General features: G+C 40.1%; 2 protein-coding genes across 5 annotated transcripts in view; one reads left to right on the forward strand and one right to left on the reverse strand.

Moving 5' to 3' along the window:
• The first annotated feature begins 3,649 nt into the window (after positions 1–3,649).
• Positions 3,650–17,009, forward strand: LOC146468172 (putative histone-lysine N-methyltransferase PRDM6). Of its 3 annotated transcripts, none has more exons than XM_085125012.1 (5): positions 3,650–4,171; positions 8,754–8,998; positions 11,689–11,975; positions 12,984–13,242; positions 14,797–17,009. In XM_085125012.1, the coding sequence occupies exons 2-5, from the start codon at positions 8,779–8,781 to the stop codon at positions 15,543–15,545; spliced, it is 1,515 nt and encodes a 504-aa protein (XP_084981138.1). In that variant the 5' UTR covers positions 3,650–4,171; positions 8,754–8,778; the 3' UTR covers positions 15,546–17,009. The 3 variants fall into 3 exon arrangements, with proteins under 3 accessions (XP_084981138.1, XP_084981136.1, XP_084981137.1); XM_085125010.1 differs by lacking the exon at positions 3,650–4,171 and adding an exon at positions 5,681–5,871; XM_085125011.1 differs by lacking the exon at positions 3,650–4,171 and adding an exon at positions 8,335–8,624.
• A 253-nt stretch (positions 17,010–17,262) lies between these two features.
• LOC146468173 (peptidyl-glycine alpha-amidating monooxygenase A-like) overlaps positions 17,263–26,375 on the reverse strand; it is a 28,157-nt gene continuing 19,044 nt past the window's right edge. For both annotated transcript variants that reach the window (XM_085125008.1, XM_085125009.1), the window contains exons 10-20: positions 26,284–26,340; positions 25,654–25,706; positions 24,589–24,785; positions 21,991–22,162; positions 21,555–21,668; positions 21,365–21,437; positions 20,932–21,071; positions 20,230–20,315; positions 19,611–19,790; positions 18,720–18,829; positions 17,263–18,529 (exon numbers count right to left, since the gene is read on the reverse strand). In XM_085125008.1, coding sequence (XP_084981134.1) covers positions 18,413–18,529; positions 18,720–18,829; positions 19,611–19,790; positions 20,230–20,315; positions 20,932–21,071; positions 21,365–21,437; positions 21,555–21,668; positions 21,991–22,162; positions 24,589–24,785; positions 25,654–25,706; positions 26,284–26,340 — 1,299 coding nt within the window. In that variant the 3' untranslated portion in view covers positions 17,263–18,412. The remainder of the gene's footprint in view (positions 18,530–18,719; positions 18,830–19,610; positions 19,791–20,229; positions 20,316–20,931; positions 21,072–21,364; positions 21,438–21,554; positions 21,669–21,990; positions 22,163–24,588; positions 24,786–25,653; positions 25,707–26,283; positions 26,341–26,375) is intronic.

A 26,375-nucleotide genomic window follows, 5' to 3' on the forward strand; every position in this document is an offset into this window, starting at 1 on the left:
ATAATTAAGTGACAATTATTCTAAAATTATTCTATTCTAAGCAGTAAGATAAAAGCAGTAAAATACAAAGTAGCGTATGGCGTTGGATATCAAGAGCACTGTACTTGCTAAGTTCTGCTTTCTCTGCATAGTTTAAAACCGCCAAAATATCCCTGTATTAGTAGGCACCACCCATAGGAAACCCGAGTATCTCGAGAAGCGCAGAACGTATGCACAGTAACAAAACAAAAATTATTCCCGTAGCTAGTACTAACAATTCTTGCATTTAATTCCAAGTTTGCGATGCAATCGGGAGATTAAAATCAATAATCCTTTAACTTAGCTTTAGGATTAGAAAAAAGACTTACCTCCTAAATTTCCATGGCTTTCAAAGCAGGGTATGTCCCTTAAGGTTTTTGTAATCGCTGATCAACACAAGTTTGACACATTCCTTCAACGACTTGAACTTCTAATTCTTGCGCTTCCTTTGGAAATTTCTGCAAAGCATTAGAAACCGTAAACTTAGTGATACAAATGTCCACACGAAATGTAGCTCTGAAACCTGAATTCAATAAACAATTAAGCCAGAGCAAGTTATAACAATCATAGACATGAAGCAAATTTTGCGAACTTTCTTTGAGTACATACGTGTGTGAAGTAAAAAAAAATCGTACTGCGACCAAGATATGACTGGACGCAAAAATAAGGAAAACCACAGTTAACCTTTCTTCCTCTCCTCAGTCCAGTATTCAAATGTACTGCTCAATTGGCGATGTTTCCTGTTTCTTTCCATTTTCTTGCGAGCGAAGGCAAACATGTCTTCTTCATAGGAACGCGAGTTGAATGGTAACAAGTCAAATTTGAATAAATTTTAACCAAAGTCAAAGTGCGCGCCACTTCACCGCACGTGCTCCATACTCTGCTCTGATTGGTTCCTTTTGTTAAATTGCACCATTATAATGAATTTGCACGTGACTTGCTATTTTATGCTCATCACTGATTTCGGAATTTACTGATACGTTTTCTTTCTGTTTTCTCTCGTGACCGTTTGCAAACAAGAAAAAGACCATCCATTTCTTGTTTGCGAAGGATCTTGTTTGCCAAATTCATTCGCAAAGCAATTTTTGTTTGCGAACGGCCATGTGACCATTCGCAAACCAAATTCTTAACAAAGACACAACGGGAATACCGCTGGCTAAAAAAAATAGCTCTGATGAAAGACATACTAGTGCCAACCGAAATACACGCGCAAGGGAGTCGCGCAGGCTTGTCACTCCTTACTGGGGTGCTCTTGCGTGATTATCGACTGTCTGTTAGTGTTCCAAAACTCCTTTTCTTTCTTCTATCCACTCTTAAAACCTCTTTAAATTTCACTCGAATTCAGGTAAAGCCCCATCTTAAACGGGAGCAGGGTATCTGCGAGAAACGATGGTGGGGAACGAGAGAAAAATAATTACGTAACTTTAGAAAGCAGAGGGCCACAATGAGGGCGTGAACACACAATAATCTTTTCTGAATACTTGAGATCAATGCGTGTCAGGCGTCATCATGCATCAGTCCATTCTAATGGGTATTATCAATTTCGGAAAATAAACTGGCAAATGCCCCAAGGCCGGGACAAATGATCTGGTCAAATGCCTCTCGGTGCAGTTAAAAAAAATTGATCATTTCGCTTCTGGGATAACCTTTATTTCTTGTTGTTGTGGCAATGCCCATTCGTTCTATGGACCAAGCTGAAGGGCGAGGAAACTGTGAGAGAAGGGGCAAGGAACAGAGGACGAGGGAACTGGGAGAGAAGGGGCAGGGACAGAGGGCGAGGGAACTAAGAAAAAAGAGCGGAGACTGGGAAAAAGGACGAGGAAACTGGGAGAATTGTGGAGAAAGCTGCCGGGAAACTACTGTAATTGAGAGGTAACTCCATAGCTGCAGGTGAGGCAATTTGCATTAGAGGATCAAGGGGCCGTCTTCATATCCGGTATGTCCGCATTCCAATATCCTTGGATATCCGTTGGATCCGTCCTCGCTCTGAGAATCACTATCCCGATATCCAACATCTTTAAAATTTTTGGCTCAAACCACAGGCCTATATACAGGTGTAACAACACATGAACGGAGTTATTGCAAACTGTTGGTCTGTGCTCCTTAGTAACAAATCTTCCATTACAAGGTAATGAATAACACATCATAGAATATATGACACATCAATAAATATTTACAGTTTGAGTACTGATGTTTCCACTGACCTTATCAACGACGATTCACAAATATATTCACAGTCACCTTATAGGAATACTTTCTTTTTTTCCAAATAAGAATCAGTCATAATTAAACAGTTGTTACTTGTATGTGTGGTGGGAATCAGAGCGGTTAAAATACTTTTAAGCACAACCGAATTTTGATTAATAATTTGAAAAATAGATTCATGGTAGAAATTGGGATGTGAGGAAAGGCTTGTTCAATCCCACATGCAGCAAATCTAATTATCGTGATCCCGTGAAGGTATTGGCAACTCTCTGAACTCTGGGTGTATCTGAAAGTGTCGGTATCTAAACTCGAAGGAAAAGCACTTATAGATCGTTTCAAGATTACCGTCTAAGATGTTAGCCCTCCCTTTCCATCCCGCCCGCCTCTCGAAAGACAAAAGCAAAGTGAAAATTTTCTGGCAGCAAACGAACCCGCACGAGTCGAGTCAAGTCAGGTCAAGTCAAATTCATTTACCCACGGTTCACTCCCTTCAAGTAAATAATGAATCACTACGCTTCACGTAAGACTTTACAGAGTTCCTCTTTGCCCAGAAATGGCATCCACAGACGATAGACAAATGGTAATACTTATGAACCGCAAACTGTTGTTCATCATATTGGCTTCCGGCGGAAGAATAGCGGTTCATTAGTGGTTTCAGGTTCGACTGGCAATTTACCAACCGCAATTTACCAACGGTACGTGTGGTGAACCATCTTGCTGCGGAAAAACACAGAAGTTGGTTTAACCCCACCGCACCAGAATTGCTACATTATTTAGATTAAGAAAAACTTTTCTCCAGGTATGTCTTCCAATTCAGCCGAAGAGGCCATGAAATCTGCGGTCAGACTTATTCTGCAGGGAGGCGGGGGGGGGGGGGGGGGACGGTATGTGACAGTTTTATGCAGGGGATGAACACATGTTGACAACAGCTATCAGCTCTCCTAAAGGCCACTAAACTCTATTTGAAGTTTAAATTTTTTCGTCCTTTTTCACCTAAGAAATATGTTTTCTTTTCCTGATGTTGTTGCATCATTATCCTTTTTTTTTTAGCCTTAATTGAAACGTTTCGTCTCAACGTTTCATCTTTTTCCTTTAAAGGTCACTGGTGAAAGGAGGAAGAGTCTTCCCGTCCGATTTTGACACAAAACCTAAACAGTTTTGTGGCTTTGCGGCTTGACTAAAACAACATCTATCCCTATTGCAGTGTAGGCTTTTCAATCAACAACAACAGCAGCAGCAAGACGTTTTATCTGCATGACACAGCAAATCATTCAGTATTGCAAAAGATAAAGAAGACCAATCAAACTAAAATAAATTAAAATCTCATCAAACTGGTTGATAAAATTTATTTCGCAGATCAAAACCGAGGAGGAAACTGTTTTTACAAAATTTATAATGATAAGATAATCAGTCTATAATTATTTACTTCTGTGAATGCTGCAAAACTCTGATAATGTAACACACGACGATAGTGGGCGTTCCTCAACGGTGTTTTGAACAACGTTTTTCACGGATTGTGCTTGCCGAAGATCAGTCGAAGCAGGAGCTGGCAGGAGCCAAACAATAAATATTATTCCTGTAATGTTCTGAGAAGCGTGCTCAGAAACAAGATATATTGGGAGTTGAATTTATTCCTCGTGACAACCCTAGTTTGTCACGAGATTAGGATGACAAAGCCCAACACAGCTGACACAGTATATTGCATTTCATGCCTCTGGCAAAGTCCAGACCACAGGCAATATTCAATGTTCAATATTGACCATTGTTTAAAAAAACTAGTCTTTCAAAGGCCAAAGTCCTTTCTTTACAGATGCCCGGTCTTCCTCATAGTGGAGAGAACTTGACACGCTCAAGGCACGTTTCATAAGACAAGTTACACGGTCACAAAGTAGGAGCGCATTAGTCTTGTCTGTTCATCACTCTGCTTGACTTCATACTTCAGCACATTGTAAGTAGCGTAACTTTACTGTGCTTTCCCAAAAATTGTTTGTTCTCAAGGAAATGAGTCTCTGAGGCATAGCCAATAATTGAGACTATTCTTACTTTGAACCGTCATTTGAAGATATAATTAAATTTAGAGAATTTTCCCTGATTATTAAATTTGCTATCGTGACCTTTCAGAAGGGCCATGCGCATGCGTCGGACCATCATAAATTGACAGCAGAGAAATTGCTTTATTATTTTTATTTATATGAAGGTTTCTGACCTTGACACGAACAAGTTATGGGTTTTGAACTCTACTGGGGAAACTGGTCGATTAAAGTCCATTAAAGCGTTTTCGTAAAAATAAGTCAATCACGATAAACATTTAGAATTTTTCTCAAAATCTTAGGCCAACATGGCTCGGTGTTTAGCAAGAATCAGTAGTGTTGTCATTTTTAAGGTCGAAAACACGCATGTATTTTACTGTATTTTGTTTTACAACCACCTTCAGTTTGTTGTGTGTGTGTGGAAACCTCTCATATTGAGAGTGCTGAAGGAATAGTCTCCCACGCGCATGCGCGGCTACGCCTCGATTATTTGAGTCGTCACGCAAGGATTCTGCCTAGAAGCGTTGCGTGACAAACAAACGGCTGAAAGCATGCACAGGAGATCAGGTTAGGACTGAACTGGTGAGCCGAGATTAGAAATCCCCGTTCAAGCTCCGCCCTCTGTTGTCGCCAGCGCGGCCATTCAGCATATTTTCCCCTATTCTTGGCTGTCCCCCCCCCCCCCCCCGCGATTTGACTTGCATAACTTGTACACCTAGAATGTTATTTACGATGTTTGCGGAACGCGCCTTCAGAAGATGGATGTTTCTATGAGCTGTGAATGACCTTCAGAAGATATGTATAACTCTTATTATAATCCCGCTAGTAATCCTGTAAGTGTGATGAAGTAGATGTCATGACATTTCACTTCAAACAGTGCAAGGGACGTATGATGGATTGTACTGAAACACTTATCAGCGGAAAGTGTGTTCTGTTTCTGCGTGGACCGCGCGACCCAGCGCGATACCCACGGAATTTGTATCTTGACGAAATGATATCGTAAAATCTAATTAAGAATGCGACAGTTAAATAATGGTTGTCTGAGGTTATCAATTTCCAGTCACTTCGATTTTCCTGATTGATACGGAATCATGGAACATAACTGTACTGCCGCGCACGCAACCATGAAGGCAAGGGAAAAAACAACACAACATATTCCTCTGCCTTGCCAACTCACATCCATGAACTAATCTTAGCACTTAAACGGTGTTCTATTACTTTTTAGAGCCTTGTTTTTCTAACCACATGCTATTTTTATATCACTGGGTCAGACATAGAAACTTGTGCCCCAGGCATTTGAAGAATTTCTTCACCTATCACGTTCCGTTGTTTCTAAGAATTGAGACCTGTCAAAAACTTTTGACGTTGTTTTTGAAATGATTGACGTGCCATTGAATGGCTTTGAGAAAAACGCTAGTTTAAAAAACAAACCGCTAGGTCAGTTTTGTTGTCGCTATCAGCTATCATTTATGTAAGAAGAACCGATCTGGGGTTGGGCAAGCATTTCACAACGTTAGCCTTCAGCTACTGTCAGCCCTTTGTTGAATCGCAAACCAAGAATTGAAGCTCAAAGACTGGTTTTTGAGGAGAGAAAACGTTCGGCTATAGATATCATCTGGTAAGTGGACCGTATATTTTCGTGAGTAACGAGGCTGTAAGACCATTTACAGACTTAGAGACAGACGTAAGCTGTGGAACTTAATTCACCGTGACGAGAAACTTTGTTCTTTTTTCTCACATTGCTTTTCTATTGTTTAAAATGAGACAAAAAAAGAGTTCGCACACGACCACCAGCAGATAAAAGAAACATAACAAGCCAGATAATTTTGTTTAATTTTTACATAATTTTTTTCAAAATAACTATTCTTCTTCGTAGCAACCGTTTATAAAGCACTAACAATGGTAAAAAACAAGTGAAGTTTATATTTATCCAGCTCTATTGTCTGGGTCCATTAAAAACATCAATGCCCGTCAATCGCTGCAATAGAACTACAGACGTACAATGCCTGTGGTCTGATGTGAACTTCCGTAAAAAGTTCGATGCCAAAATTTAGTTTGTTTCCTCGATATGACCTTGTGTAGCACGCCTTTACGTACGTGTATTAATCGAACTAAAACAAAAATAATAATCATCATTGTAAATTTAATCCAATTTAACAGTCGCACACGTACAGACGGATTTTCAGAGGATAAAGAGGAATCTGACAAAATATTTGTTATTTATCTCTTCAAACTCATTGCGGTCATAAAACGCCCTTTGTTCATTATTTTTAAAAGGAAGGAAACGTTATATTTCTTTATTCCAAAGAAAATGAACCTATTATTCTTTTATTTCACCAGATCATTCTTGCGACATAAGGCGCATTTTTGGGGCTGATTTTTGAGTGGTCATCGCGTGGAAGTTTATACTGTAAATAGTTATTAAAATACTGTTTTCTTCCGAACTGTATCACACGCATCAGCACCTCTTAGGGCGGGACTTAGCATATCCCATTCAAGTCGCATTCCTTCTCGTACGGTCTCCACCATGTCACAGATACCAACAAAAGATTAACTTCTTTATAAAGAAACTTACTCCTGCTCTTCAATCAGAGTCATTCTTCACACTATCACCAGGAGTGTCATTCAGCAATTAATCTATCCTTGAATATTCAAAAGAGGAATGTACTTTGTTGAGCCATGAGATGTCTTCAGAAATATTGTTCCAAGCTTCTATTAATCCTTTGAAGTCTCCGACACAGCTTGGTTCTTCAAGGTTTGGGTTTAACCCATCGTTTTTTACAGTCATTTCAAATCTAATAAGATACGCGGAAATCCTTGGAAACGTTGACAATAAAAGATGCAAAAATTTCAATTCTACAACAGAAAACATCATCTAAACGTTTACTGTAAATTGTCCTTCTTTCCGATTATTTTTTTTTTATTCTTGTTAAGTCGACTAAGTACATTGCGCAAAAGATAACAAATCTTTATTTTCCGAGGGTAGACATTTCATATCTATCTGCAACATGAAGCCATGTTTTGTTGAATACCTACCTATCACACTGTAGAGGAAGCTCTTTAAGATATCTCATTTATATTTCTCCACCACAAAATTGTTTGGTATTTTACGGACAGTTCATCAGAAACAAGTGACATTAAAAAGGATCAATTTCAGACGCTAAGCTGGAGAGATGTTCTTCTCTGAAAGAAACAAAATTAAACTGACATTCACGATAAGCTTTCTCGACCTCAGATTTATCAGTCTAAGTTTTCGCTATGTAAGAAACCTGGAAGAAGGCTTGCTAACCGGCCACTGTAATCAAAGTTCCCCAGCCTTTCCCAGTTGGAAAACAAGAGGTTCCGGATGTATAAACAATGCGGTTTTTTCTAAGTTAAAACTTACGTGCGCGAATGGTCCCAAATCGAAATGGACAATACTAACCGCCACACAGTTTAATCACTAGATTATGCAAGAAAGAGAGAGAGAGAAAGAGAGAGAAAGGCCGAAGTAATGGTAAAAAATGGCCCTTGTTTTGGGTGGTTCAGACGCCCCCTTATGAGCCAAGCATTAACAGATTAACAACTTCATCAGAAGTCCATACTACAATTTTATGGATTCCGTTCAGGCAACCACTCTGAAATCTTGAAATATGAAATTTCGACCAAGCCAGAGAACGTTTTTGCACAGTGCGAGTTAGGCAAAGTTACTTCAATAAACTTAAAAGGAACGAGACTGAGTTCAAACTGCCACCTGACACCGAGGCCAACGACAGAGTATTTCGCCATGGAATATAAGTTCTTGGCATGATGTTTATAACTCATTCGACTCAGTATTTTTTAATTGAGTCGTAGAACTGATTTACTCATGTTTTTGACTGCCCAGTGTTGTTATTCAGTGGCTCCACACAAAGACAAATTTAGTGCAGTCTACTTACGTGCACAATACTGGCTGTTTTAACTACTGGTACAGAAGTCAATTCATACAGTGACATGTATCGCTTGCAATGCTTGTCTCACTTAAACATTAGCTAGTATTGCTTTCAAATTGAATATATAAAAAAAGAACAGTCAGCTAGTCTTAGAGTTATTTTACTGTGTTGTCATTAAAATGAATGAAACTAAAAACTGTATTTATTTTGCACCATAATTAACCAGTTATCAATAATGTTTTTAGTTACATCTTGAATGACGTTATCAAAAAAAAAGTGACATTTTCAAGCGGGATTATTGAACTGATCAAGGCGAGATAGCAATCCCAAACACAAACATAAAATTACAAAATTATCAGCCTGAAAAAACGCTGCATTAACGAATGAAATTAATAAGCCCAAATGTGCAATAGGCTGATTACGCACTAAGGGCAACAATGCGAAGAATAACAGATTAAAGGTAAGAATTTGTCAATTTGTCGAAACGTGGAGAAATGTCAAAACTCTTATTTCTAATTACAGCCAAGTACGCGTTTGATTTTATCGTATTTAAAGCTGTTGTTCATTAATGTAAGACACTCGTTTTCAGGTTCACTGATCCATTGTAAGAGAAAATGGCGCGAAACGGCGTGGCGTTCACCAGTCATTTTCCCGCCAAGAACCAGGCGCCTCACCAAAGTGATGTGCACACGACCAGGCGATACACATTTACTTATGACGACTTGTATAATTGTTTATACCGACATAACGAGCCACAACCCATTGATATAGAGGCATTTAAAGCACAAAGGAAGGCGAGTCAATCTGATGGAGACAGACAAAAAGAATCCTCAAGTAAGTCAACATTGAACTGACGGATAAACTCGATTCGCTGTTGAGCAATGTTGTTGCGTGCAAAATAACAAGTCTGAAACGTTATTTTAATTGATTTTACATTTGGTGCAAGGGTCAAATTATTGTCATTTCATTCGCGTTGCCGTTTTTTCATTAAAATTTGTCTGAATGTCTTTTCACTTTACTTTAACTTTTACGTGTGATTTGGAACTAACAACACCGTTACTTCAAAAATTACATAAGTAAATAAGACAATAAAAATGGTGCTGCAAGCCGTGGGGGTATTCTTCTTGGCGCAAGCAGATTGGGTTTATTTGTTTTTAAAAGCCAATTTTCCGGTTTCAAAAGAAAAAGGAAGTGAACTTCGCTTCTTTATCTCTCGTGAAAGACGTTAAGGAAGACCCCCTGATGTTTTTGTTATTGTGAAGAAGGACTTTATGATGGCACAGAAGAAGGTTCTGGGAATTAGAACTAGCAGAAAAAATATTAAAGTAAATAATGGGGATAAAAATAGAACGGATTTTTAATCTCTTCATCACAGGCATGTACATAAAAGGTCAGAATGAAAAGCTTTGTCCATTGTGCAGAAAAACCGCTTCGGGATAATCAAGTAATTGATAACTTCCGACATGCTGCTTTTCAAGAACACAACTGAAACATGCAAAACAAAATGCAGTGGTAAACAATCTGATTTCTAACTGAAAAGTAACATTACAGCTCGAGAAGCAGAAAACTAGTTGATTAAAAACTGTGTTTTCTTTTCCCGCCCACCCGCTGGATAAGGAAAACCGACATAGATTCTTGCCGATTGACCGAGGTCACGAAATTTCCGGCTAGCGGAACTTATGGGGAATTTGTTTTGTCATCATCGAAATCCCCGCGACGCCTGGATTGTAAAATGCGGACGTATACGCGCCAGACACAGCAACGCGTAAAGGAACTCTTTGTTCTTAAATTTTTGAGATTTTTTTAGTTCGTGTTTTGTTAATGGCCTGCTCTATCTTTCTTTCACCCTAACTTTATTTGGTGATGTCGGCATCTGTGATGGACTTTGCCCTCTTTCACAATTTAAATCAAGAATTATTAATCGAGCCCACCCAAGCAAATGAACACCCAGAAGACAGAATAATGTTTAACAACGAGAATAGACAAAATTGAAGGAATTTCAATTAAAAAATTCTATTAAATCTATTGCAACTTCATCTATACGGGAAGCTTCACATTCTTGACTTCTGTGCTAGGCTAGACGCTTACACTAGTATTTAAAAAACACCGTAAGGAAGGCGTTCGAGCGTAGGGGAAAGTTGGGGGGGGGGGGGGATGGAGCCTTGACTTTAAACGTCTTAAAGGCGGAAAACCTATATCACCGCCAGTTCATTGGCCTTAGAACAGCAGCGAGCACGTATGAGGTATCGGTTAGGCTTGCTACAACTCTGGAGACAATCTTTAGCAACTGTGTTATCCCAGAACTGAGCATCGTTTTCAAATATTGTCGGGTGGTTGTGGAGGTGTGATGGTGAGAGAGGGGGGTGCGGCCAATCCTATTACCGAGCACACCCCTGAAATAGTCTCTCCCCGCCCCCTTTCAAGATTCGTTCCCTCTTATGCCTATTTCAGACCAGTAAGCTTCATGTACTCTGTTTCGCAACAAAACGTCTCACAAACCATACCTTTCTAGCTTATATAAACCCTTACGGGAGGAAGAACTTCGTGTCTGAGGATTTGAAACAACATTTTCAAGTAGAAAGTCCATTGTGCAAACCTCTTGACAATCGCACCCCAAGGGAGCAGCATGGAGGAGAAATATCGCTTGTACCACGTAAAAGTGTGTTATTATCAGCAGACCACACTCGCACGCAGCTTAGAGATTATGTTTACTTACTCTTGCGAGTAAACTCCATTTTTTTGGACCCCTGCCATTTGAATTGATGCGCTGAAAGAGTTTGGATTTTGTTACAAAATGGAAAAAGCCTCAACTTTTATTTTTGAACGGAGCAAAGGTTAAATTCTTGGTGGTCAGCCAGGTAGTCATCCTGTTATTAAAGATTTAAAGCCTATAATCGAGCAAGGCGAATATTTTAGACAAAATAACTGAAAATAGATACTGGAATGTTGCCACAAATACTGAGAGCCTACCCGTGGCCGCATCCACCCCTCGGCTACACTGCACATAGGCTAAAACACTGTTCAAAGACTATACTCATCTAATTTTTTTTTTACCAATTTTATCCTTGTTTTTGAAATTACAATTGATCTTTTAAGCTGCGTGATTTTACTGAACAGAAAAAAAAAACCCTCTGTCATTGTTTGTTCAAAATACTGATTCTCCTTAAAATGATTCATATAAATTTCGTTTGGGGTTAGCCAGTGAAAAAAAAAAGTTACCAAAAAAAAAAAAAAAAAAAAAATTCCGCTAGCTTTCTTCTGTTTTTCTAGCAATTTCTTCTGTATCCTGGCAAATGTGGTTTATTTCTTGTTAATGGGGTACCTGTAATGTACATGACGAATACTGAATATCTTATGTATACGCTACCCTTTCAATTTAAAAACGCGCTAGTTCAAATGTCCAAAACTTGAGATTAAAAAATTCAGACAAAATTGTTTCCAAAAAATATTGAACGGAATTAAAAATGCCGTTACCGGTAGCTGCAATGTTTCTTGATAAAGTAACAGGTCGGTTTATTTTCTAGGTTGTGACGTTTGCCGTTCAAAACAAACCGACTGTCCAGTACACAAAGCTTCCCACTCCTCGCGAAAACTGATTATACCGGGACAAAACCAGCCCGTCAAGTTCAGTTACGCCATTGCCTCCTTTCCAGAAGAAGTTCAGTTGTGCGTGTCAAGTATTCCTGGTGCGGGTTGCGGAGTCTGCGCAAAACAGCACATTCCCGTGGGCACGTGGATTGGTCCTTACGAGGGCAAACGTGTCAAATGGGAGGACGTCAAACCTACTACTGACACTACTTATATGTGGGAGGTACGATCAAGTTTGTGTTCTTACAGTCGCAAAACCAACTCTAAATTCCAATTTTATCTAGTCTGCAGTTACTTCAGTTCCATTATTTCGTGACTGAACATTATCATCAAGAGATATTATTTACTTGAAGTCTTTAGATTGCAAGAAATATGTCTTTTTCCACAAGTGCGCAGTTTTACGTGAAAAGGGGGAGGAGAGAATTGGGGGCGGTCTTGTATCGATGCCACGAAACATAAGTTTGCATCTAACGAATTCACAAAACGAAAACTTCAGTCTCGTGTTTCTCTCGACAATACTTGTAAGTCATAAAAAGATACAAAAATTTGCCGAAATGGAAAAACGGAACAACACGTTAATCAAAGATTGCACAATGCAATGCTACATGCTTTAGTCCATCAACAAAATGAAATTATATCCGACTGACCATATCCCAAATCAAAGAAAACCTTAAACCTTAGCTTGCAAACAAGCTGCTAAAAGGAAATACTGAAACTAAAATTTCAGGAAACAAACCATGGACTCTATCGGTCGAGGTCAAATAAAAGTTTCAAATTCACGATTTGTTTTTTTTTCAGTATGATGTCTACTCACGATTCACAATCAAGGATTTTAGTAGGTCATGTTTTTCGGAGCGTACTTGTAAAATTACAATTTCGATAAATACACGGACCATAAAAATAGCTAATCTCTAATTTTCGAAAATACCGTCTCTTTCTACCCCCCCCCCCCCCTCTCCCTCAGCGTTGTCAGTTAAATGACTGATTTCGTGAAAAGAAATAAGATGTTGAGAGCTAGTGCACAAAACTAGAAATATTTTTTAATGTTGAACCAAGACTACAATGAAAAAACGAATAGCAAGAAAAGAAATGACTTTTAAGCAGCTTTCATTGGATATGCCATATTTAACACCTACAGAGTCTAAACTGCATTACCACGACTCAAGCATGGCGTTAACTCTGCGTAGAAATCATCGTAGAACTGATTTACGTATATCTTTACGATTTTTAGATTTATCAAGATGGAAAGCTTTCTCACTACCTCGACGCTAGCGACGAAAACACCTCAAGTTGGATGCGATTCATTCGCTGCGCGCGCTACAGAGAAGAACAAAATCTGTTTTCCTTTCAATACTGCGGTAACATCTACTATCGAGCGTTCAGAGAGATTTCCGTGGGAGCGGAACTTCTCGTGTGGTACGATGAAAAATACCCCCAGGATATGGGAATTCCGCTGGAAGTGCAAGACATGGCGCTCGTAGATCCGAACGGTATGTCAAAACGGTGACGAAGAACTTAGTATAGGTAAAGCCTTGCTTTCAGAAGTATTGTTGTTAATCTTTTAAGACGTTTTAGAGTGCTTAAGCTAAAGAAGGAAAATACGACCACTTTCATTAGCGTTACGTGTAAACCAAACAGCACTGTGTCAAAGTACTGCTCAGTCGTTTCATTGAATGGTCACGTGGTAGGATTTCATCAAATGGTTTTAAAAAAAAAGTGAGGACCACAGCATATAAACAGCTCCACAAGAAAGTTTAGTTCATGAACTAATAGTGAGCAAGAACACTGAGCTACTAGCTAACACTACCAAATTAAAGCACTGCTCAATAGCTTTCACTTTTCGGTTTCCTCCAATTGGTTCACCCAAGTTGCACTCGAGGAAGAATATCCACCTACAAAGTTCTGTATATAGAAATCCGGTTTGTCATTATGCCAAGACTGTAAGCACGAGACAGTACCCGTATAGACTTTGAACTTGAACTTGAAATTTATTTATAACACACGGCAAAAATATCAGTGCAATTGAAGCATATGATACTAACAAATAAGTACCAACATGTTTTACAACACATGATACTTATTTACCGGGTAGGTCTGTCGCTCAATACTGAGCATTTTAGACCGCTCTAAATACTTGCAAATAAGTACCAACTGTTTTATATGTTTGACGCGTGGGAGTCTGACACGTTCAGGTTTCAGGTTAATCTCCACTTTATATTAAAATGTTCCGATGGAGTTGATACTCTCGTTTTGGGTGGAAGATTTTCCCAGAGGACAGCCCGCCCCCGCTTTAGCTAAAACTACGCTTTGTTCAGCGGGGGGTTTGGGTAGGGCAAGCCGTTATTTTCCTTATATCTAATAAGTTCGTAATCTGTGCTGAAAGGAATTAAATGGTTTTCAAATAGTTTGGGGCAAGTTGGTGCAAGAGATTGAATGCCACTGAAACTTATACTTCCTTTCGTCTCTTGCACGATTATCCTCCCAATCTGAAAAGCTCTCGAACTTACATTATAGTTTGATTTCTTCATCACCCTCGCCACTCGGTTTTGTAATAGTTGGCTTTTAGTACTATTAGCACAGACATGCCAAAGATGACCACACAGCCACCCACTACGTAAACAATTCCTTCGTAAGAGTATTGATTGCCAAAGCAATATTTGCCGGGTCGATCGGTGTATAAAGAATTTCCTTTCAAAAGAAGTCCTTTTCGTTCCATACCAAATGATTTTAGCCTCCCCTCCTCGTTTTCACTGATCAACAAGTGAATTCACCCGAGCCATTATTAAAGCAATCCCTAGTGAAGTGGAGTGGGAGTATGTTGATTTCGGATGTTTTTGGCGTTATTCTGAAAATCAACCAATTATCCAGAAAATTCATCTCGAAAAACACTATGGATTGACGTCTTTGGAGCTTATATTTAAACGCATTTTAACCCAAACTCCCTATGACCAAGAGATCATGATCTTTTGCTGTGGCATCTTCCGTTTACATGTACGAATCTCTTGATTCTACTGTGTTGAAAACACTGTTAACGTCTTTTCCAGGTACCAGACTTCTACAAGAGGTGTTAGCAGCCCAAGGTCAAGTTCAACCCACAGACAGACCATTGACCACGCCAAAATTTCCCGTGCCTGTTTCAACACAACCAGTAGTCACTACGCATGCTCCTACCAAGTCATCTCCACGCAAGTCACCTGGGTCACGTGATAATGTAAACATACAAGAGAGACCTCCACCCACGGCACCAAGTGTCACTCACATGTCATGGCATCATAAGGCTCCAAATCCTGTTGTATCTAGCAGCACCGTGCCCTCTGGGGACACTTTTGTTCACGCTGAGCGGACCCGACACAATTCGGAGCCAGCTGTCGACTTGAAGGAAGAGCGTATTCTAATCGAAGATTGTGACGACGACAAAAGGTTCAGCTTGTCTGAGAGCGGTGAGATGGGCCTGATGAAATGCGGCCAGTGTAACCAGGCATTTGCGCAGAAGAACATGCTCCAAGTGCACGTGTGTCCGCGCATGCCCAGAAGACCATACACGTGCAACTATTGCTCGGAGTCTTTCTCTTTACCCAATGAACTGCGCACGCATGTTGTCACTCATGCTAATGATAAGCCATTCAAGTGCGGGTATTGCTCGCGCACATTTGCTGGAGCAACAACGCTGAACAATCATATTCGTACACACACAGGGGAAAGGCCATTTCTTTGTGAGAAATGCGGCAAAACATTCACACAGGCCTCACAACTAAGCAAACATCAACGAATTCCACACGAGTGCACATTTTAAATTCCACCTAATTTGTACTCATAAATAAGACATCTCATAGCTGTAGACCGTATTCATAAATAGCCGCTCCGTGACCTGAGATTTTAGCTGGATTTTCTTTTGTCTACTTCAGATATTGAGACATTTTCTATGGGGAAAGACATTCATATAACTAGTCCCTTTCCAGAAAAGGCGTTGACGTTACTCCCACAGAGTGACTTTTGGTTTAAATGTGATTTTTACCGTCATTTTTGAGAAACAAGGAATCAAAACTATTTATGAATATGGTCTACAAGTAACACTCTAACCTTGTCAAACAATCCGGCTGTAATTGTAAAAAGTCTTGATATTATCACCTTGAATTGATAACCTGGAGGCTGGCATACTTGTTGGCCTATTCGTTCGGGTACCTTTGAGTCGTGGTTTGCGAGGCGGCGAGAGGACTGAGAGGAAAGGTGAGCCTGCCTGGCGAGATATGATACCAAAATTCTTCTCGCCGACGAATTTCGTAAATCGCAACCTTGCTTTAAGACACTCGACCGAATTATGCAAGGTGTATATTTCTATGCGAGTAGCACCAAGCTCTTGTACTCTTAAGTAATTTTAACAATTTTGACGAGTTGTCACGTTACACATCAAGTTTTAAACTGTCCAAAAGATCGAATGTTGGGGGAATACATTGTGTCTGACTCCGAGATCGGTGTCATTACTGAGTTGTAAAGTACAAATTGAACTCCCCCTAACTCGAAACCATGGATGTTACCACTAATCTTATATATTTAGCTCCCACTTTCTTGAAAGTAGCCCGTTATTTTCAAATGGGCCTCTGACCATGTAAAGTACCCAAAGCCCCAAGTCTGATCAAAGAGCCAGACAGATGGACTCTCCGCCGGGAGTATTCTTTCTACTCACAATCATCAGTTCCCGACGGAGAGATTGCACTGAGGGGGCAGATCTATATATTGACAGCGGTCAAGCACGTGACCAATCTCGTCCCTATTTCCCGCTCTTCTTTTGCACCAAGAACGTGAACTTGCTGCTGACCAAAAAGCGGCCTGTAGAGGCGAGATTGCCGTGCGACTTGTTCAAAAAGTTTACAGACATAATGAAAACTTAAGGCTTTCTATGCTGTCTGTACAAATTTAGGTACCGCAACTGGCGGCATGAAATTCAGTTTACCGCCTTATTCTTTAAAGATGATTTTTTTTAAGAATTGAAATCAAACCCGTAAACTCTTTGTATTGATATAACAAAGCTGTGTAAAAAACAAGCCACGTTTAAAAAGTCAACGCATGCGCGTTATCCCACTTTTACCTTCATTTACTCATTTTTCTTTACCACAAGGAAACGACGAATGGTTTTCTTTTCACCAGAAACATTGGATTATTTTTAAACTACAGACTACGTTGTAAGCGTGTCTTTGGAAAGAATTTTAAAGAAAGTTACCAAGTAAATTGCTTAATAAACGCAGGTTTTAAAATACAACCGTTTTGTGGCTGTTAACTTTCTTTAGTGTAAATGAGATAACGTTACTCTGATTCACGCCAAACACCTTTTCCTCATATCACAAACACTTGGTAGCAATTTGCATATCTTGCCCGTTTCCACAAGTGACTTAAACTTGTCCCGAGAAACATGCTCGTATGGAGGCTTAGGGAATGCCAGCGAGAGCAGCCACGTTTCGCTTAGAAACTCAGCCTCGCACGCGTAGGTCGATAAGCTAGTAACGAGTCTGATGTAGCCTTTGTATTGCATATAACTTTATTGTTTTGGGGAACATTTTACAGTTGTGAATAACTAATGTTCATATGAAGGAACGAATGGCGGTCCAATTCCGTGTCAAGTCATACAAATGATAACAACATCGGTCAACTGATTCGTATATTCATGAGTATGAGTACAGTCCGTACCGAACGAAACAAAGTCGTATTATCAATTAATAATATCTATAACAAAATTTGCAGTGAAAATAGTATTTGACTTGTCCTGGGGCAACCTCGTTCCCAGGGCCCTTTCGGGCCTAGTAGGAGAGGACCCTGGGAACGAGGTTGATCCTGGGGCGGATTTCGCGCGCGCGACCTCTCACTAATCGTAAGAGCCTTTTAATAACCATTCAGGTTGGAAAATTATAGCTATGACTAAGCGCGATAACAGAGACAACTGAGCAACAAAGCAAATGCTGACATCTGCATCAAATAGCAAAAATACTAAACATTATAACCAGAAGTCACGTCATTTTTCATGACCTTTTTCGAGTTAAGCATCGTAAAGCATGCGAGAGCAGACGTGTATTCCGGCTTTGCTTCTGTTCTCGCAGGCTATGTATCGTAACAATGTCACTACGTTACCAAATCTCCCGTTGTAATGTAGCTTAATACCATAAAACATACCTAAGTTTTCTATAGTTCGGTAGAGAGTTTTGATGGATATTTTTACTGAGTGTCCGACACGTTCTATGTCTACAATGATCGGTTATACTTCACAAGGTGTGTCATTAAATAGAGCATCTCTGTGTCCTGCACAGAGTTATAATTTATCACGACTTCAATAGATTTGTTTTCTTTCAATTCACTAAATCTGAAACATAATTGATCAGCACAGATTGAGATAAATACTGTTTTAGTCTCCACGGCGTATCGACTTATTTTTCAGGAAAAAATGCTTTCCTACTTCACCATGCACCAAGCAAAGATACTTGATAAAGTTGGCCCAAAAAAATTATATACACAAGACGTCATGGCATTTAATTTTATCCCACCTTCTTCAGTCAAATGGAGTGAAGCAAACTTAATGATGAACTGAAAACATTGGAGCTTAAAAAACGAAACCTTTAACTTCTTGAAAATAACCATTATATCTGTCCAACCTTCTCTTGTATATAAATAAAATTAAGATCTCTTTTGTTCTCGTCGCTTGAATTTCCAAACGGTGTTCTTTCCGATATCAGCCACATATACTGCACCATCTTGATCATCTGACGTCACATCATGAGGTTGGGAAAAACCCTGGAGAAGAATTACTTGAGTCAAGAAAACGTTTCAAAATTCGTCTGTGATAAGTAAGTAGCGCCAGCTCTGTGATAACGAGGACTTTATTATTCTTCTCAAAACGCCAGAACGGCCTTAAGATAATTATTCTCGCAACATTGTTTAAATTTTGAATTGTTTAAAAACCGACACAGAATTTTTTTCTTACCAAAGCTGGTTTCCAGTCCTGTACCACTGTGTTGCTTTGCAAGTTGAACGTGAAGCCCTGGGCTCTAGAGTAATACGACATCGGGCCGTTCACTACATGAAGTATTCCGCCTGAGAAAGAAACACAACTACGTATGAGGAATTGTTTTGTGTGTTCCACAGTGCAAATACATTTGACCGATTTTCGCGTAAAACTGAATGATACACAGTGCAACAATTGTTGAGCAACAAACAGGTTGAACAACAGGTTCAGCATTTGTACATGTTGAGCAGTGTCTCATGTGATGTTGAATGTCGAAAATGCGCTATTTGACATGTTTGAACGGCGAAAGCAGTTCACCATGGAGCCAACAAGTCTAGACATCGCCCAACATTTGTTCGGCAGCAACTGGTGAATGCTGCTGCACTGTGTATCTTTGGCTTAATTGTCAGAAGTAATTTTGTGGTTGGTTTGGTTTGATGACGAGCAAAACCAAAACAAATCGTGAATCGGACTGTCTGCGTTTTTCGCGCTTGGTCGGGTATGTCCCTGCGTATGGCATCGGTTTCAGGTTTTCCTTCGCTTCGCCCCTATTGGATTTTTTCCCGCGCTTGATAACGATTGGATATTTTTTCGAGCTTGACACCGAGTACATGTTTTCCCGCGCTTCGCCTCTATAGGATTTTTCCCGCGCTTGGACGATTGGATGTTTTCCCGAGCTTGACACCGAGTACATGTTTTCCCGCGCTTTGCACCGATTGGCGCAGGTTGCACATGTTACCGAGTTTTGCGCCAGCTGCATGTTTCTGGAGTGAGTTAACAAGCTCAGTTATTCACGTATTTTGTGATCAGCAAATTGTAATTTCATTTGAAAACTGTCGGTCAATAAAACCTAGAACGTGTCATGATTACCTTGCTCTGGGTGATAGTGCACAGCAAAAACTCTCTCTCCAAAGTCTTTTATTTCACGCAGCAACTTCCCTTGATTTGTTTCAAATACTAACACTCGACTGTTCTCGCGATCAGCGACGAATAAACGCCCGTTATTCTCGTCCAGAGACAGACTGTGAGGAATCTGGAAGACGTTTGGAGCTGGAAATAAAGAACGATATAGAATTGGGTCCGTTCAAAAACGATACAAATTCAACTTTGAAAGCTAGGGACAAAAAACAACGAGAATGAAAATAAATGAAGAGGGATCATTATAGTATTGCCGGGGAAGCACCTTTGTTTGGTTTCACCGACGGGTCATATTTTTCTATAGCACCTTGTTTCGGGCGCTCTAACTCCTCTTGTCTCAGCAATTTATTTAATTTGTTCACAGTCGTCTCGACAGATTCAATTTATTTTATTATTTACTAATACATGTAATTCACGTAGGTAGCTGGCTACGACGGTATTAGACGTTTACGTTCCAGGTGCAACATTGTTTTTTAATATTTGGCTAGAGTGCCGCAAACTAGAGCATAGTGTGCATTTAGTCGATAAAAGATATCTGCTTTACGATGTTCGTCCATTCATGTCAACCTACCGATTCCTTGTAAGTGTGAGTTACTGATGAACTCTGTCTTTTGTGTGCCATCAGGTGAAAACATCATCACCCGGCTGTTACAGTAACTAAAGGGAAAAAAGGGAGTGTTAGGCGGTGTTTTTAGATCGCGACAATGCACAAGAGTCCACTGGATCATCTTGCAAACGGTGATGAGAGCGCATGACAGTTGACGAGAGCGCATGCGCATGAAAGTTGCTCAGAGCGTACGAGAGGTGAGGGGAAAAGAGACTTCATCTCGATGATGGCGGAGAGTGCGTAAAAATACACTGCACCAAAAAAAAAATTGGGGTCTGATTGACATAATTCTTGGCGTACGAAAATCTTAAAAACGCTCGTAGAAACGCACAGACAAATTCTTTAAGACTTCAAAACTAGCATACACAATGTTGTTACTACAGGGACGAATTTGGCAAAAATAGATATGGCTTTTTATGCATCTATTGCCTGTGTTAGGTTCGCAAGGCATTGTGGTAAAATGTACAGCCACCATCTTTTTTCTGTATGGTGGTTTTGTAGGAGTGGGATCAGTGAAAATTTGAACTGATTCAAGCTGAGTAAGAGTGCACCAGACGAGTTGATGTTAGCGCACTGGGGTTTTTTTAGCTTGAAATCTCTTGCATCTTGTTTCATTTGCTCTCACCTATCTGAGAAAACACTGTTCTAAAAAGAAACATGATTTACCCGTCAGCAACATAGAAGAATCCTTTGGAGTCCACCGCGACATCAGTGGGTTTACAGAAATGCTCATCATCGTTTCCTGGCTGAAACTTAACTCCCAGTGTCAGTGATGACTCGTTTGCTCCGGGAGGAAACTTGAAAACCTACAGACGACGAAAAGAAGCTTTCAGCGCTCCTGTAATCGTAAAGCCCGTTTCAGACGTCTTCTTATTGCCGATGTTTTCAAGTAAGTCGTGTTGGTTTCTTCCTACATTCCTGCCTCAGATGAGAAAGTACCACGATGTTGAAACAGGTCTGAGTTTTCCATGAAAATTTAATACATATTTGAGAAATATTTAATTCCGTAAATTGACGAAAGTTTCTTTCACATACATCTTTTAGCTCTAACTTGGAATAAACACTAGCATTACACGCCCACAGAGGACTGGGTACAAACCTGGTGCATGGCCACATCTGTCAGCCACGTGTTGCCCTCGTGATCGATTGTGAGCCCATGAGGCATAAAGAACCTGGGTACGAACATGAAATACTAGGTCAAAGATAAACACAAACATTATCGAAAAGGAAATTTAAAGCAGTATCGTTACATAAACAGTAATTTAAAACCAGTCAAAGCAGATCCTTACATGTTTTTCCCCCAGCCGCTGATAACCTTCCCAGTTTGAGGATTCAACTTGAGCACAGTGGGTTCTGGAATTGGTTCGCTTTGACTAGTAAATACATTGTTTTCATCAAAAGAACTGCAACAAGAAAAATCAAGCAAGATAAATGTTGACGGTTTTTTGAGACTTGTCGTTGATTGTAGTAATGTTGTTTTGATTCTTTTTACGGGATGTTCACGAAGCTTGTGCACTGTTGTAACAAACCATAAAAAGCGGCCTGTTTTAACCAATCAGGAGCGAAACCAAAACCGATCGTAACATGGCTTACGTTAATTTTCACGCGCTTGACACTGGTTGCGTGTTTTCCCGCGTTTGACACCGGTTTCAGTTCCAGGTTTAATTTTCTGTGAACACTGCTTTTTTAAACTACTCCTTTACCATCCTGGGTGTAGCTACTTACTCGGCTTGCCATCGTCTGGAGGCTCGATGGAATATCACAACATTTCCGTCCGCATCAGTATCAACTGCCGTCACTTGGCCTAGCGTCTGATCTCTTGGATTGTTTCCAGGCCAATACTCGTCCTCTTCAAGGAAAAGGGATCGTTCTCCGCTATTACAGTATGGCTCACACCCTGTAACGACACACAGACAAGGCTTAAAACTACAACCAGTCATTTTGCTTTCTTCATTTGTTGTGCGACTTCACGGACATCGTACCCAGCTCTTACTCTTGCTCGCGGCAAGATGCAACCACGGGAGACCTGGGTGCTGTCTTACGTTGCTCTAATACTGTCACAAAAAGAGACGATATCAATCTTTGGTTTGTAGGAAACAGCTGAGCTATACGCGCACATACCCCTTCCACAGTAAGTCAGCATATAAAGCTGTTACTGCTAACGTATTGGCAGCATGGAGTAACTGTAAGATACCTCCACAGAACTCGCTCCTAGAGCCCGCGCTACCCTTATCCAGCTAAACGCTATCTAAATCAAGTCCAAATCGCTGTCCGTTCCGCACCTCTAGTGCCGCAGGATGAGGGTACTGCGGGCTCTAGGAATGATCTTTTTCCTCTCAGACGACGGAAACGCGAGCCATGGGAGACTGGCTCGTTCAGGAACTCATTCCTCACGATGGGAAGGAGTTCATGAACAAAGCCATAATTATCTCAGAATAAACATAAGGCGGCACAGGTGAAATGGGCAATGTACGACCGAAACTCCTTTTTTCGCAGCATCCTGGAGCCTGGGAACGAGGTTGTCTGGCAAGTCCGACTTCGTTGTATACAAGGCTACGATACGAATTTTTTTTCGTGTACACAAAACCTGCAATTTGCCACGTAAAATGTCGTATGATTTTGAAACATGTTGCAGGCGTCAGCATTGTTGAATGACGAGAGTTGCATCGGATTTTTTGCAGGAATGTGAGTGAAAAATGTTGCATACTAAAGTTGTAAGCGAGGTTATAACCGTCTAAATCGGCTTTATAGGGACAACAAAGGGACGAAATGAACATAACAGAATGGCTACACTTACTTTTTAAAAACTCAGTTCAATTGCTTACTACTGCTTTTAATACTAAGTGACGAGGACAAACAAAATGAAAACAAAAGGAAAGAAAAGGAAGAAAGGAAATGGAAAATAAGACAGTATTTATCTGAGTTTGATTTATGATCACAAAAACAATGAAAAACACTCGAATGCCACACATGTCAATTTATTCTTCTCCAGAAATATTTAATTGACAAGTTACAAATTCCATCTGGAATCATTTGAAGTACGCTTCCCCCATCCTATAGGCCATTTTGATGATGGCTTCATTTTACTACAACTACCAGAATTCATTTCGTTTTCCTTTTCAAATTCAAATTTTGTAATCCCAGTGGACAGCTAAAAACAATAGCTCTAATTAGCATGAGAAAACAAAAACCAGAAGGATTCTGGTAGTTGTAGTAAAATGACGCCATAGTGAAAATGTCCTATTGCAGTAACATCTACAAAAATATACTTTAAATTGCCGTCCTTAGGTTTTACACAGAGAGCCAAAAAACTATAACTGAAGGGATTTCTTGAAAGAAAAGTAACACAACTTTTCTCTGTAATCAATTTAATGCTGCAACTGACCAACAATAACATTTACCGCTGAAAACAAGTGTTAACTGAAAAGAAATAAACCAGAGCTTCCACACATTTAATAATTTAGAATTATTTTGGGGGTGTAGGGTGTAACGTGCGTAACTTCTGTTTTAATTCGCAATTGCTTACCGCTTACATTATTTTAGTTTATTTTAACTGAAAAATAAATAAATAAACATATAAATATGAATGAATTGTTATTCAATCATGCCACAGTTAGTTCTTGAGCCGAGCGCGCCTTTCACTGCTGACCACTTTCATCTGAGCCTGCGATCAAAGACGAACAAAAAACGTAAAAGTCAGTCTGTGAAGTAAGGAGAAAGTTGGATGGACAAACAGACACACAGTCTCAAATGAAAGTGGCAGCAAAGAAAGGTCCATCTTAGAGAACAAAGCGAAAAAGCGCAGCGATTATAGACAGTCTAAGGAAGATAAGAGGATAGGGTACAGAATCACCGTGTTTAAAGAAAGATTTCACCATCATCGTCACCACCATCACCATGCCAACATTAGGGAACGCCAACATTAGGCAACGCCAACGAAAACGTCACCTGAAAATAGAACTTTATTTCATTTGTGCTACTTCACGATTGTTTCAAGTCATTCAACTTTTGCAGAAACGGCAAATGAACTACCCAGGAACCAAATTGATAGGCGTGGCGTTCAAGTTAAAAAAGAAAATGAAACATTCACCGCCGTGTGCCCACGTTCTCTACAAAACCTTTGAATGTGGTCATTTCACGTTGTTTTGCAGAGGACGGCAAAGAAATGTAACGCACGTGCAGAGCCAGTGTTTTCCTAATTAAAACTATTGTTTTCTGACGTCCTCGCTGGCGTCGTCGTCGTCGCTGTTTAAGGTCCCTATTATCACCACCACAACCAACACCGCCATCATCATCATCATCATCATCAACTGGTGATCTTACCTTCTACAAAGTCTCGTTTCATTTCCATCTTTTTTCCGCTGCCCGGAAGGGGAACATCCGAGTCGGCTGGGAACTGAAGTTTGCTTTCATCAACAAAGCCACAGGCGCTCTCAGCAACGCCTGTTCCCAGGTCATTCTGAGGCGGGTTATACCAGTACATCATGTAAAAATTACACATTTCATCGTCCATTGTTGCTCTGGAAAATAATTCAAGTCATATTTACATACCATATGATGATACCTGAGAGGATGCAGCAGCGCTGGGGTTTTTGCTGCACAGATCTGTCATTTGAGCACGCCTTCTGGCTTCAGCTACTATTCTTCCTAAAGCCTGTGCTAAAGCGTGGTTTCCACATCATCGCAAACGATTGTAGTATCACAGATCTAAGTTATTACCTCATTTCTTTCCTTGATAGATCGCAAACAATTCTGCCATCATCTGGAAGCAGTTATGAGATCGTTTGCGATGGTCTGCGATCGATTGCGATCATATGGAAACTAATGTTCTAAATCGTGAGATCGAAACTCACAAAAGTTCATGGATTCCAGAGTCAAAAACGTATGCAGGCGGAATAAACGTAGCGTTCAAATAGCGGGGAATGACGTGAAGAAAATTGGGACGCATGCGAACCTCGCCTGTATTATTCACTCGCATCGCAATTTTCTTCGCGCGGCTCACCACTATCTGAAGACAGCTGGAACAGGCTATCACATATAACTAAGTAAGCAAACTTGAGAAAATTAGACATCTGAGTTTCTAATAATTTCTTTACAACTTGGATTCACGTAAACCTTTTAAAGAAAACGGCTCCCGAACAAGGTTATGTGTTTGCGTAAGACACAAGACTGCTGCCTATAAGGAACCCAGTAGCCTGGGGCGACCAGCAAATTGTTCTGGGTGGCTAGAGGTTTCACTGTAGTACAAAATAGTTCACGGGCTGGGCTCTTAACTTTTCAGTTTATGGCCTTGAGGGCTTCTTCAAGTTTTTCCATAGGCAGCAGCCATGAAGACATGAAAAAGACTGCACGATTTGTACTTCGTAAGTACGTAACTCAGCAACATACCCAATGTTAGTGATTCTGTCTCTCCGCATTGAATTGTAGGTGCATCGTCCAGCCTGTTGATCAGAATGTTTCTCTTAACAAATACAACAAAGAGAGTACTAAAGGACCACCTTCTGAGTACTAACACAGCACGATACAAAATGTGGCCTTATGAAATCATTTCAGGTAACTGGCCAGCAATTCCCCTCCCCAATAATCTGCGGTATAAAACCTTTTCGGTGGTCAGAGGTTTTACAAGCATTTTTTTGCCAGCTGTTTTACATTTGTTCTTGTTTATAATAGGCTTAATATAGCGCACATCGATCCTAAAGTTCTTTACGGATGCTATGTGGTCAGTCTTTGAGGATTCTTTCACCCTTCCACCCTTTTTTTCAGGTAAGTATTGGCCCAGGCGAGTTTTTACCACGGTGCATGACTCCAATTAGCGGGCAACAGGACACTCCGACGGTATTGCATGATTCAAAAATACATCAATGTTTGTAAACCTGCACATGAATCTTGGGCAAAAAGCAAGTCATAAAAGATCAGGAAAAAAAAAGTAACGAGATCAATTTGATTATTCCGTAAAACTTTATGGTTTTCTGTGCCTAACTATAATTGAAAGGAAGTAATCCCAATTCTAATTCTTACCAAAGTATCACCCGCTCGAATGCTAAGATCTTTACCAGGTTGTATAGGGTAAAATGCCTGAAATACACACAGAATAAGTGAGACACAAATGT

Source organism: Pavona decussata, unplaced genomic scaffold (assembly GCF_977016875.1).
Source record: "Pavona decussata unplaced genomic scaffold, jaPavDecu1.1 SCAFFOLD_133, whole genome shotgun sequence".
Classification (NCBI taxonomy): Eukaryota; Metazoa; Cnidaria; class Anthozoa; order Scleractinia; family Agariciidae; genus Pavona; species Pavona decussata.

Coding starts and splice junctions, on each gene's coding strand:
- LOC146468172 (XM_085125012.1), top strand. CDS start 8,779: ATGGCGCGAAACGGCGTGGCGTTCACCAGTCATTTTCCCGCCAAGAAC. Junction 8,999..11,688: donor CAGACAAAAAGAATCCTCAA/GTAAGTCAACAT, acceptor TTTATTTTCTAG/GTTGTGACGTTTGCCGTTCA. Junction 11,976..12,983: donor ACACTACTTATATGTGGGAG/GTACGATCAAGT, acceptor TACGATTTTTAG/ATTTATCAAGATGGAAAGCT.